The 12,500-nt window shown below is 42.2% G+C and overlaps 1 protein-coding gene across 1 annotated transcript in view; it reads right to left on the bottom strand.

The window, feature by feature from the left end:
- The window catches only part of kif26ba (kinesin family member 26Ba), a 79,501-nt gene that overhangs the window by 46,385 nt on the left and 20,616 nt on the right, over window positions 1-12,500 (bottom strand). Inside the window, exon 3 of the mRNA XM_053427467.1 lies at window positions 5,442-6,152. Coding sequence (XP_053283442.1) covers window positions 5,442-6,152 — 711 coding nt within the window. The remainder of the gene's footprint in view (window positions 1-5,441; window positions 6,153-12,500) is intronic.

Here is a 12,500-nt window from a genome sequence, read left to right as displayed (position 1 = left end):
TGAGAGAGTGACCGATGTACCTGGGCCTGTGTCGGTCTGAGCCGGAGCACAGTCAGAGGATTGTTGAGATGGTTGCACTCACACACAAAGAAGAAATTATATGGCAATTTACCTGCTTTGGATGAGTGTAAGGCATTCGTTTGTAACACGTCGTACAAAGGCTAGTGTGTTCATGTTTGTGTGTTTGCATACATGTGTGTAGCCAACCCAGTCATGAAATAAATATGGATTATTGATTATAGTTCTTTATGTGCTGCCAGTGGCCAGACAGCCGGCCAACCTAAATCATACCCACACTCTCCGATAAAGGAACTAGAGCTTGTGTGAGAATTAACCTGCGAGCATGCATGTGTCTGCACTTCTATGCACCTGTGTGTATGTGTGTAAATCACTTTCCCTGCGCGTATATATTTACTGCTGAGGGCTCCTGGGGTCCGTGCATGCAGCCCACTGCCTTGATGAATTACCAGTTGTAAATGAGATGCCTCTATAGTTTATCTATGCCTGTGTGCATCTACAGCCGTTTCAAATGCTCCGACTTGGCTCGCTCCCCTTGCATTATTAAAGGAGTCATGAACACATGGAATAAAGGTTCAGTGAGCTACATGGACTACCTGCGCATTTGTGCTGGTTCCTCATTTATCCTTGTGAATGGGAGGGGGAAAAGTACTTGCACAGTGTAGAAAGAAATGTGCCCACAGAGGGTTGTAATGTGAGCTGAGCGCTGGAGTATGGGTGGTGAGAGAATAGGTGCCCGGCAGTGAAGGTTCAGCATTCTGATATTAACAATAATTCAGATAAGACACTGCCATGTAAACCTTAACTCAAGTAAGGTCATACTCAGAATTAGCAATAAACTAATTAAAACACCTGGAGTATTCTAATCTCTTGAGGTCATTATCAAACTATGCTCTGTAACATGTAAACAGGAATATGAATAGGAAAATTATGTTAGCTATGTCCTATCCTTATAAGGCTGCATTTGAAGACCAAGGCTGACCCATTCCCAAGGCTGCTTCAGATGCATCCTTACGTTCCTGAGCAATGGAGGGGCCAGCCAGTGGATCCTTGTCAGGACAATCAAACTCAGGATTCAGTGATGAAGCTAATAAGCTAGCAATATGGATGGCTGAGCTGCAGCAAGTGCAGTAATTTAAAGGGATAGTTCACAGAAAAATGAAAATTCACTCATTATCTATTCGTCACTTTGCCAAAAGTGTTTTGTGGACTCAAACTTTTCACCCACCCCTTCATCTGCATAGTGGTGAGTAGATAATGAGAATGAATTTTCATTTTTCATTGATCAATCCCTTTTGAAGTAGCTATTGATGGGACCAGGGAGAGCTGTTAATGCAAATAGGGAATCCTCCATAGACCAAATCATCTCATGTTGACAGGGCCTTCACGGTCTACGTGGATACAAAAATCCAATAATCATATTCACCTTTATAGCATTGTGTTTTATGTGCTTCTCTGTTTCTGGCACAGTGGTGTGATGAATGTGTCTCATGCTTCTCATTAAACCAGATGTACTGTATGAGCACTGCCAAATTAGCTCTACATCAGAAATACTGCACATAGATAATGCAAGGACAGTATGATAATTCCTATTTAAATCAACATTCCTGCAGTTACCTGCTGGTAATAGATTTACCTAAACAGCATTCTGGGTAATGTAGTCCTTGAAATGCTCAGCGGTCATCACACTTTAGATCTCAATTTTTTTACAAAGAACACTGAGGATGATACTTTGAAATGTGTTAAAATAGTCTGACCATGTTTTCAGTTAACACCTGGTACTAAGATTGTATCTGTCAGTGTGGGACTTTGATTAATGTGATATTAGATTTCCCCAGAAATACGAAGTGGAAGGAAAACAGCACTTAAACACTTATTCTGTCACTCAGACTCTTCCTTTTTCTTTACAATGCAGCATTTATCTACAACCCTCGTACTTCTGCTGCCTCATTCATCTTCATTACAACGCAACACCATTTCCTCAGGATCCTCCTCCTCATTTGTCTCTCTTAGGTTTATATTATTCTATTACATATTTTTCCAACCACAGTCCATAGACAAACAACACAGAATTTGTGCCTAAAGGTTTGTATGAGGAGGCTGAAATGAGAAACTGTGTGTTTTTGTGTCCATGTATGCGTGTGGTCCCGCCTGCTTTTACCAGGGGGAATAGTAGCAGTGTGTAAAACAATCGAAATGCTAACTGCAGTAGTAAAAGGGAGGAAGAGAGAGAAGCTGCCCTTTCGGTGGGAAAAAAGTGGGGAATATAAGTGGAAGAGAGACAAAAAACAAACATTGGATGGAGTTGCAGAAATGGAGCGCTAGAGTGGGAAGGAAAATAAAGTTTAGAGGAAGACAGCAAAAACTGAAATTAAACGTAGACAGCACAAAAGGAATTGAAATGTGGGAGGAAGGAGGAGAGAGAGAGAGAGAGAGAGAGAGAGAGAGAGAGAGAGAGAGAGAGAGAGAGAGAGAGAGAGAGAGAGAGAGAGAGAGAGAGCTAAGAAGAGGGAGGAAGAGGAGGATGTCGTTGACCACCTACTGCCCCAAAAGGATAAAGACTGGTAGTGTACGCATACACACACACACACACACACACACACACAGGGGGTACATTATACACCACTACCATAAAAAGCCCTGAAACGTATACAACCCCTAGTCTATAAATACAGACTGTATTTATATATTACAAATACAGATATTACATGGATTAAACCTACAGGCCATGACACAAACAGATTCTCTGCTCTCGATCTTTTCTTATTCAACTTAATTATTTCTGCCGATTAAAAGGTACAGTATTGGTATGACAGTGGGCCACCAAATTACCGTTGATATAAGAGTTTCTGTGTTGTTTCTGGGAGGAAATTAAAGAACCATACATCAGAGAGCACACTGCTGTCTGACCTCAGCCATTAGTTCTGCAGCCTGGACCTTTGGTGTGTCACCTCTTAGTCTGCTGACCCAGCAGGGTTTTAATGTCAACTCCACACCGGCAGACAGGTCGTTTCCTTTTCTCTGGCTCCCTCAGCGCACCCCCTCCCCCAGCTCTCTGTGTCTTCTTGTGCTGCCATTAAAAGTGTATTTAATGGTGATTCTTGTCATTAAAAAAGGTTCTGTCCAATAAATCAAAACTGGTGCTGCTGTTGGTAGTGCTTCTGGAGACTAACAGACACATTTCCAATGTAATCCATTGATTCCTGCTGCTGCTTTTTTTTCTAACTCTCCCGTCTTTCCGTCTATGTTTTTGTTCTCTTTTACTTTGCTGAGGATCATCAGGCAGATATTTCTCATTTGGCCTGCGTTCGACCATCAGCCATTGTAAGAGATTCTGAAAGCTTCCACATCTACAGACGTCTTTTATGTTTCGAGCATTAAAGTAGATCTATTCATCTCAGCAATGTGCGCATACAGACCGATGTCTCGGAGTTAATGTGCCCCTTATATATTAATATACCCCATGTAAGCTGTATCATAAAATTTCTCCTACTCTGATTCTCTCTGATACAAAACCCATCTCTCGTACCTTTTCCTCATCCTTTACATCTCTATCTTTTAGTCTCATCTCCCTTTATTTCCTCGTGCTTTACCCATTTTTTGATCATCTCTCTGCTCGGCTCCTCCTCCTCCTCCCTTTTCTCTCCGGTCGGGGTGAGTCTAAACGTAGGTGATTTATTATCATGCTCTGTTTCTCCTTTCCTGCTGAAACACCATTTCTGTCAAAGTCACAGCACAAGCACTCACTAACATTATACACCTCCCAACACAGGTACTAACTTCAATACCGAAAAGCTCAGAGAAGGGAGATCCTCCTTCAGGTCGGAACAATTTCTCTGTCATATCCACAAAGACAGACCAGAATACATATCTGTTCATGTGTCTAATTTATTTCTGACCTGTAGGACAAGAAAACGGAACAATTCCTGAGACTGTACAAAGTAATTTCCACCTACAATTCCAAATCTCTATATCTGATTCAAGTCATGGACTGAATAAAAATATACAGAGAGATGGCGGCATAGCAAGACAGAAGAGGACATGAATATGAAGTGTGAGTGAGACAGAAATAATAGGAGAGGGGAGAGAAAGGCGTAAGGAATAAGTAAGAGTGATTGTGTGCGTGTGTGGGTGCGTGTGTGTGTGAGAGAATGAGAGAGAGAAAGTGAATGCGAGTGAAAGAGTGAAGGGGTACCGCGGGTGTGTGACATAGAGTCCCCAGAGTCCTAATTATCACTGTATGAATTATTACATCTGTTGTACATGCTCATACACACGTTAACACACACAGACACACACACACACACACCCCTCTGGATCTCCCCAGGAGTCTCAGCTCTCCTGCCTCTATCCACCTCTAGACCACTCGTCACCTGCAGCGTTTTCTTCCCTCCACCATCCTCCTCTCTTTTCTACTCACGCTCCCTCTTCCTCTCTCCTCCTTACATGTCCTCTTCTATCTCCATTTCAGTCACTTTTACAGTTTTTCTCTGCGCTAACTTGTAGCCTGCTGCTTTGCCTCAACCCTGTTGAAGGATGTTTTTATGCTTAACTCATGATAAGAGCTTGTTAACAGTTTCAAGAATGTGATTAGTGACCTCACCACAGGATAGTTACCTACCAAGTATAATGTTGCCATTTTCTTGGTATGCTGGCACCATTGAAGTGATGCCAAATTAGCCATTAGCTGTTATGTTGTATTAATATACTGTACATTCTAAATGTAATAGAAAACTATCACTGGACTGGACCATCCCTGGATTACTTTTATACTTAAAGACACTAAATGATTTTTAAGCAATTTCTGGAGTTCTCAGGAACATATATACATTTATATTTTTATGATTTGTGGAATAAATGAAATGTATTCATGATTGAGAATTAATGCTATGCTCAGAAACTGTGAGTCACACTCAATTAAAAAATATATGTAACTTGTCTGTTAAGTATGATTTCCCTGAGTTATGACTTAGGAGGGGAATTCATTTTTATACAAACTGCAGCAATTAGACACAAAGGGTTTTAATTGCCTCCCGCCCTCCCTCCTTATCTTACAGTAACACACAGACATGTGCACATGGACACACACAGACACACACTTTGCCTGGAGTATAGATGCGATATAGCTTTGTCTGACTAGGAGAAGAGAAGAGAGGAGAGATTTGAACATGTTATCGGGTGGTTAATAGCTACAAGCTCACACTACAGTAGGCAGGTACACCTACAAGCTGGAAAATGTTCCTGTTGTGATGCACATCACCAGATGTGCTAGCCTATGATTATACAAGAATAGGATTAATTTATTCCGTTTCTGTGGTATATTTGCACTGTCCTCAGGGGAGAAGAGGCTGTTCAGATTTTACATGAATGTTCGCCACACAAACAAAACCAGGTGCACACAAACATTTCTACAGAGAGCTTACCTGGTAAGGATAGAGTGTAACCCCTCCGCTAGTTCGGTTCATGTGCTGATGGGCCTGCAGAGCTGCTGTGCTCAGTACTGCTCCAGTCCCGTTGTTACTACCATTACCGCTATTGCTGGGGCTGTTAACCCCAGTCACATGCTGTTGGGCACCAGCTGTTTTTCCTGAACCAGAAGACCCATTCCTTCTGTCCACCCCACCTCCAAGACCTAAGGAGCTGGGCTTGGACCCCAGTCTGTGCCCAGGACCTTGAGGTGGTGGGTTTGAGGGAGCGCAGCTGGATGTTTGCACTGAGGGACTCCCATGGCTGCCGTTGGATGGTCCGTGGCTGGGGCTGGGTGTCGGGGTCTGGTTTGGGCTTGGGGAAGGCGACTGGGACGCTTGTTGAGGAGGATGTGAAGTTGAAGAAGCAGCCGAGGAGGAAGAGGAAGGGAGAAAAGGAGGAGGCCAGTCCCGTGACCCAGGAACTCCAGATGCTCCCAGCGGACCCGGGGGTCCTTGAGATCCATATCGTTCAATCATTGCAGGGGGGGAAGAGGTGGGGGACAGGTCCCACTGGTCGAGGGTGAGGACCATGCGAACGGCTTCCTGTTTGAGCTGAGTGAGGTGAGTGGCGCAAACATCGCAGCGACTGTCTCGCTCGTTCCACGCCAGCCGAGAACTGTTAGGCACCTGAAGCTTATCGTGGAGGAGGAGGGAGAAGGAGGGATCCTGAAAAGAGAGACAGAAACACAAGGTTGGGATTTAGACTCATGGAGAAGGGATGAGAGGAGAGGAGATGAGAGGAGGAGAGAAGAGGAGAGAATAGACATGTTTAACAAGCCATGTGTATAAATATTTATAGTGAATTCAAGAAAAAAAGCCAATGAAACAATGTGGCCTGGAGGAAGACGTGTAGACACACACATACACACACACACACACACACACACACACACACAAACACACACACACACACACACACACACAACCAAAAATACACACACACACACACCAAACATCTTTCTGGTTTAAAGGGTAAATATGTGGCAGTCGCGGACAGCAAGGAGAATTGTCTAATACAAGAAGGAAAATACGACTGACCTTCTACTCTCTTTTCTGTCTTTTCTTTCTCAGCATGAATTAAGTTACAGTTCCCATAAAAAAGTAAACAAGATGTTTTTATGAAGGAAGGAGCAGCAGCTCAGTAAAGGTGACAAACTATCTCATGTTCATTCATGTCTCAGTCGACATATTAAAGGTGTTTATTACATAATGTCACACACATTAAATAAGATCCTAGTTGTAATAACACGGTATCAACATGTAAACCGTGTTTCCGGCTGGAAACAGCATCCAAGTAAACATCCCCTGACATTTCCAACATGTTGACAGTCATGTGCTGTTCATGGAACCTTTGTAAAAACCCATTTCATTTCTCTCTGTAGTTGAACTGAGACGCCATGACATTGAACTTTAACGGTCTATATGCAGGAACAAAAAAGACCATGGATGTTTATAGAATATCATATCAGTATTTAAGATGTTAGAATTTGAAATATGTTTGATACAAGCATGACACAAACCCAATTTTCACTTTCAGTTTGGAATAAATATCAGAAAAACGGAAACATAAACAGAAAAACACAACATTACATAAAAATACTAAATGTATCCGCCGTTCTATTCTGTATTTTTCATTTCCTTCAATGTTTGTGTGATGGACCTGTGTGCATGTGTGTGTGTGTGCGTAAACAATTAGTGTGCTTTGTTGTGTTTGGAAATGTATTCACCCAATTTGTCTGTGCAATTTTGTGCCTGTGTGCATGAGCGTATGTGTGTATACGTGCAGGTATGTAGTATGTGTGTGTGTGTGTGCGCATATGTGCATGTGATTTTTCCAGACTAATTGGAGCCGCGCGCAGAGAGGAAATCCACTCCAAATCTCCAGCCATGACTCTCTCTGGTCCAAATATCAAAGTTAACAAGCAAAACACACGCACACATGCAGATACAGATCTAAGTCTAAACCTGACCTGACCCCAGTGAACACACAAATCATTAAATAAGCTACTTTATCTGACAAAAAGGTCATTAAATTGAAAAAGTTTTCTTTATGAAAGTCTGGATCCTTGAGGCTGATGTTGGGATTAAAGAGATGCTGCAGGCTAACTATCATCTGGAGTGAAGGTGTAGTGTTGCTGTATGATCTTCCTGCTTAGAAGCTCTGCAATTCAACTAAACATCTGTGTTAGGTGCTGCCAACTCTCATGATGACTGTAATTAACCTCCTGCTTTCAACCAGCCTCCTCTTCTGGAGCATTGAAGTCAGGTGTCTGTGTCGGCTCCAGACCTTTTCTGCACAAGTGATAGTTACAGTAAACTGAGAACCTATGTGAGACAGTGATTTTACTTTAGGTCAGGCAATAAAGACAGAAAGGAGGAGCTGTGGTACTTTTCTGTGCTATTAAAGAATAGAACCGTTCGTACCTGCAGATCACATATTCTGACATATTTTCTCCGAAACCACTTTGTTTTGAATCATTATCACTACATACTTATTCCAGAAATCTCTTCATGTCTGTCTCTCTGTCTGTGGAACACAGAACTGTTCATTTTATCAACTTTACACTTGGTATTTGTTTTTTGTTAAGTACCCAAGGAAGTCAAATTTGGTACGATTTAGACACACAAATACTTTGAATGAAAAGGCGACCGGGACTTTGCCGTCTGTTTAGCTTTCACAACAATGAGCCCGTTCATGACAATAGCAATGACAACTGATCCTATAGTTCAGGGTCCTGATGACTGACCCCAGCTGCACTGAACCTCGATATAAGCAGGTGAACAGCTCGTTGTGTCTGAGTCCAGCAGTTGGCCTTGTCGCGTCTAAATTACAGCAGGTCACCTTAACGCCGCAGCCAGCATCACCACAGGCCAAGCAAACAGGCAGGTTCAGAATCGACACTAGTCGTTACCAGGTGTGGCTGCATCTCAAAGAGTCATTACTTTCACCATGCTCAATACATCAACCGTCATCTCAGTAAAGATTCTCCATTTGCAGACATTTTCCCTCTGATTGATTTCTGACTGCTTTTTCACCAGAAACCTGAGATGAAGCAATCTAATCACTTATGACACATGTTGATCTATAGTAGTAGTAACGTCCGACACATCGGTTTCAGCAGGTTCACAGGGACTTTTATTAGAACAGCTCAGTGCATCATCCTCAGGACGGAGGCGGTGCACGTCCAGAATTAATCAAAGTGATTGCTAGGCACGCTTTGTTTAGTGAAGTTTAATCAATGCATGAGTTATGCTGATGCAGAGTTTGTATGTGTGTCCGATCAATAAGCCTGTGATAAACACAGGTTATCTCTCAGCAGACGTTGGTTCAGACAGATAACAACAGATGAGACAGGAATAATATGACATGTGGGTGAATGAGTGATTGACAGGTAGAAAAAAAAATCTGATATGTCCAGACAATTCTCCTGCAGACCCACTATACATGCATCCAATCACCAGTTTTACATGAATTCGTAACATTAACTGGTCATTTAACCATTTACACTTATTTACAACGATATCAAGTGTACTGTAACTGTAAAGAGTCTGGGTCAGCATCTTTGGTGGTCCATATGGAATAGTAGAGTGAATGTTACACACTGTCCGCCACTCACAAATAAGCCTCTATCAATAACAAGCCTGTTACCTTTCCTCAATCGATACACTGTCTGAGCATGTGGAGGTGTGTGTTCACACAGAGCAACATTTCATCTAATACTAAAATGCAACCTCTCAGTCTGAGAGCTGCCTTCCAGGCTATGTCAACAAACCACAAGACACACACACACACACACACACATACACACACAGACACACACACACACACATATACACGCATCACTCAAACTTTGGCGAGCATGCGAGAGGTGTGTGTTTGTGTATTTATGAATAAAGACTACCTTGTTACTAAAGCAGAGTGAGTAGAATAATGAATAGAACATGCACTCTCTCTCTCTCAAACACACACACACACACACACACACACACAAACACACACACACACACACACACACACTCACACACACATTCATGTAAACACAAATATTCCTGCCATACATGAGACACCAAATACACACCGGGCAACACGGAATAATCTGCTGAGGTTTCTCGTTCTCTCTCTCTCTCTCTCTCTCTCTCTCTCTCTCTCAGAGAGAGAGAAATGTGTGTGTATACTCACACACACACATTTAAAAAAAAGTATGTTGGAGGATCACAAATGAGAGGAGACAGACCGGAGAAAGGAAAGCAGAGGTGGAAGCAGAAAGTAAATGCAGCTGATTATGTATGAATGCACATATTCAGTATTTCACTGTATGTTCTGCTTATCTGAATGGTTGTACTGTGTTTTCTGCAAGCTGTTGAAATAGTGTATTTAACACCAAAATACTTTGAATTAGTTAACGCCTGCTTAGGGAGGGAACCGTTTTGGAGTAATAGCAGCTTCCATTGCTCTTAATGCAGCACATTAGCCCTGCTCTTCCTGTTTTGAAAGAATAGGAAAAGTCAGGCATTTGCCAAAAATCAGTGAAAGAGGAAAATGTTATCTCTGTTGGCTTGGAACGATCCCTCTGTATCTCCATGTTACACACTCTCAAACACACACACAGCAGCAATGAAGCAGCCATAATGAGATGAGAGCCCTGCTGTTCCAAATTCCAAATTATCGGAGATTTGGGGAGCAGCCAATTGCAAAAAAAGAAAAACGATGAAAAGACGAGAGAGAAAAGGGGGTCTAGCAACGAGCTTTTACTGATACTGGAAGGAGCAACTCTTGAATACCAACACTCACACTCATTCTCTCGTTCTCTCGGTGCCCTCTCTTTGAACCATCTTTATTTCTCTTCCAACTAAAGCTTCCTCTTTGTTATTTTGAGCTCATCTTTGAGTTTGCTTACATTCCCATGGTCACACACACACACACACACACACGTATTATTTCTGTGTTATGTTGCCAGACAAGACTCCGGTCCAGATAAAACAAGCAGTAATAAGGAATTCAATGAGAAAATTCAATTGGAATCATATTGATTTTAAAAGTCTTATGTAGATTTTACATTATTAGATTAAAATTAGTATGAATTAGTTATTACACTGTTAAATAAGATGGTGGTTATATAAAAACGTCACGTTGTAAAAACCAGTATATTTGCAGCTCTCTTCCCCTTTCCTTCATTCATCAAACTGTCTCTGCCAGCGTTCCCGTCACCTCTAAGTTCATCAGTATTCTGTGAGTGACTCTATCATCCTCAGCACCATCGATAGCCTACATGTGTGTGATTCATTTCCTCCTACAAGGGCAGACAAACACAGCCTCAGCTCCACACTGCAGGGCTGGATTGAGTGATAGGAGGAGAGGAATCGGAGGGATGGAGACGGCATCCGAGCTAACCGAACAGTGACCTCCTTGACTCGCAGTGTGTGTGTGTGTCTGTGTGTGTGGACTGGACACAGAAGGATGCCATTACTGTGATTTGATAAGCAACGACAGCCCAAACGGCCCTGTTTGTCCCTTACTGCTTTTGTGTTAGTGCACTGGAGGTAAAAGGAGTTCAGGAAAATGAGCTTTCACACACACCAACTGACATCATGGACAAACACACACTCAGTCCACACTCGACTTAGTATAAGACAATGTTTTAGAATAGAATAGAAAATACTCGTATTTACTTTATTGTTAATTTGTCTTTGCTTGTGCAAAAAGTGCTATATAAGATCTAATTCTTTGACACTGAACTGTATGTTCAAACCTCTGTCGATCCCTGTTTTTACTTCAGCTAAATTTAGCACCAGTTCATGGCACGACACTCAAAGATAAGACAGACGAAGGTGACGGCAGATCTGAGAGACGGGGAAGGAAGTGACAGAAAACAACCAATTCTTAAATAGACAGGAGAACAGAGGAGAAGAGAGGAGGAACACATTCTTTGTCGGTTATGGCCAGAATGAGGAAGGTTTATTGGTGTGTGAGTGAGCGTGTGTGTGTAATCAGTTCCAGATGAGTGACCAAGGGAAGGTAAACCCTCCCCCCCCCCTCCCCCTTATCCATTTGCCTCCTCTCATCTCACCCTCTCATTCATTCTCTCACTACTTGCTGCTGATATTTGCACACACATGCAGACGCATTTGACTGCAAATCCTGGATCAGTGAACTTGTGCAGAAGAAATCCAGTCAGCCAGTCTTTGCACCTGCTGTTACACACACACACACACACGCACACACACATGAAAAATGGAAAGCAGTAAATGACAGAGGTAGGGAAGAGAGTGTCAAGATAATATTATACATTTTTAGCAGGTTGGTGGCCCATGATCACATACATCGGTCCCGTGATGGACAATGATTGTGCATGTGCATGCGTGTGTATGCATGTGTGTGTGTGTGTGTGTGTGTGTGTGTTTGTGTGTGTGTGTGTGTGTGTGTGTATATGTATGTGTGTGTGTGTGCATGCATGTGCACGTAAATGATTGAGTGTCTGCTCAGGAGCAAGGTCAATAACATGAAGGTTATAAATGACAACACACATACACACCAAACACATGGATGTGCCCACGTGTAGGATAAATGCTACTTTGACAGAGGTCAAGCACAGGTCTCTCTCTCGCTATCTCTCTAAAACACATTCTGTCCGTCACTCTCATTTTTCTCTTTTGGTGTTTGTCTCTCACTCTCTGGACATATTATGTGCTTGTTAGGCAAGTTTATTTCCAAATGTTTAGACAAGCGCACACACACGGACACAACTAGTAAAAAAGCCAACAATGAAAAATCAGAAGCTATTTGGATTCAGGTTTTTCAGAAATAGGAAAAATGTGATTTTGTAGTATCTGTTTTTTTTTTAACTGTTTGTAAACTTGTGTGGTATATTCTGCTAATCGATCCCTTTGAGCTGGGTATGAACCAGAATAACATGTTTAAGCATGCGACCCTCATGATATGATTTCTCGATTATTTCTCTCCCCTAGGGAATGATCACTGACCTGTTAATGGATGAGTATAGAACATGGGTTGTC

The sequence above is a fragment of the Pleuronectes platessa genome, chromosome 1 (assembly GCF_947347685.1).
Source record: "Pleuronectes platessa chromosome 1, fPlePla1.1, whole genome shotgun sequence".
Lineage (NCBI taxonomy): Eukaryota > Metazoa > Chordata > Actinopteri > Pleuronectiformes > Pleuronectidae > Pleuronectes > Pleuronectes platessa.
This window is presented reverse-complemented; position numbering and strand designations above follow the sequence as displayed.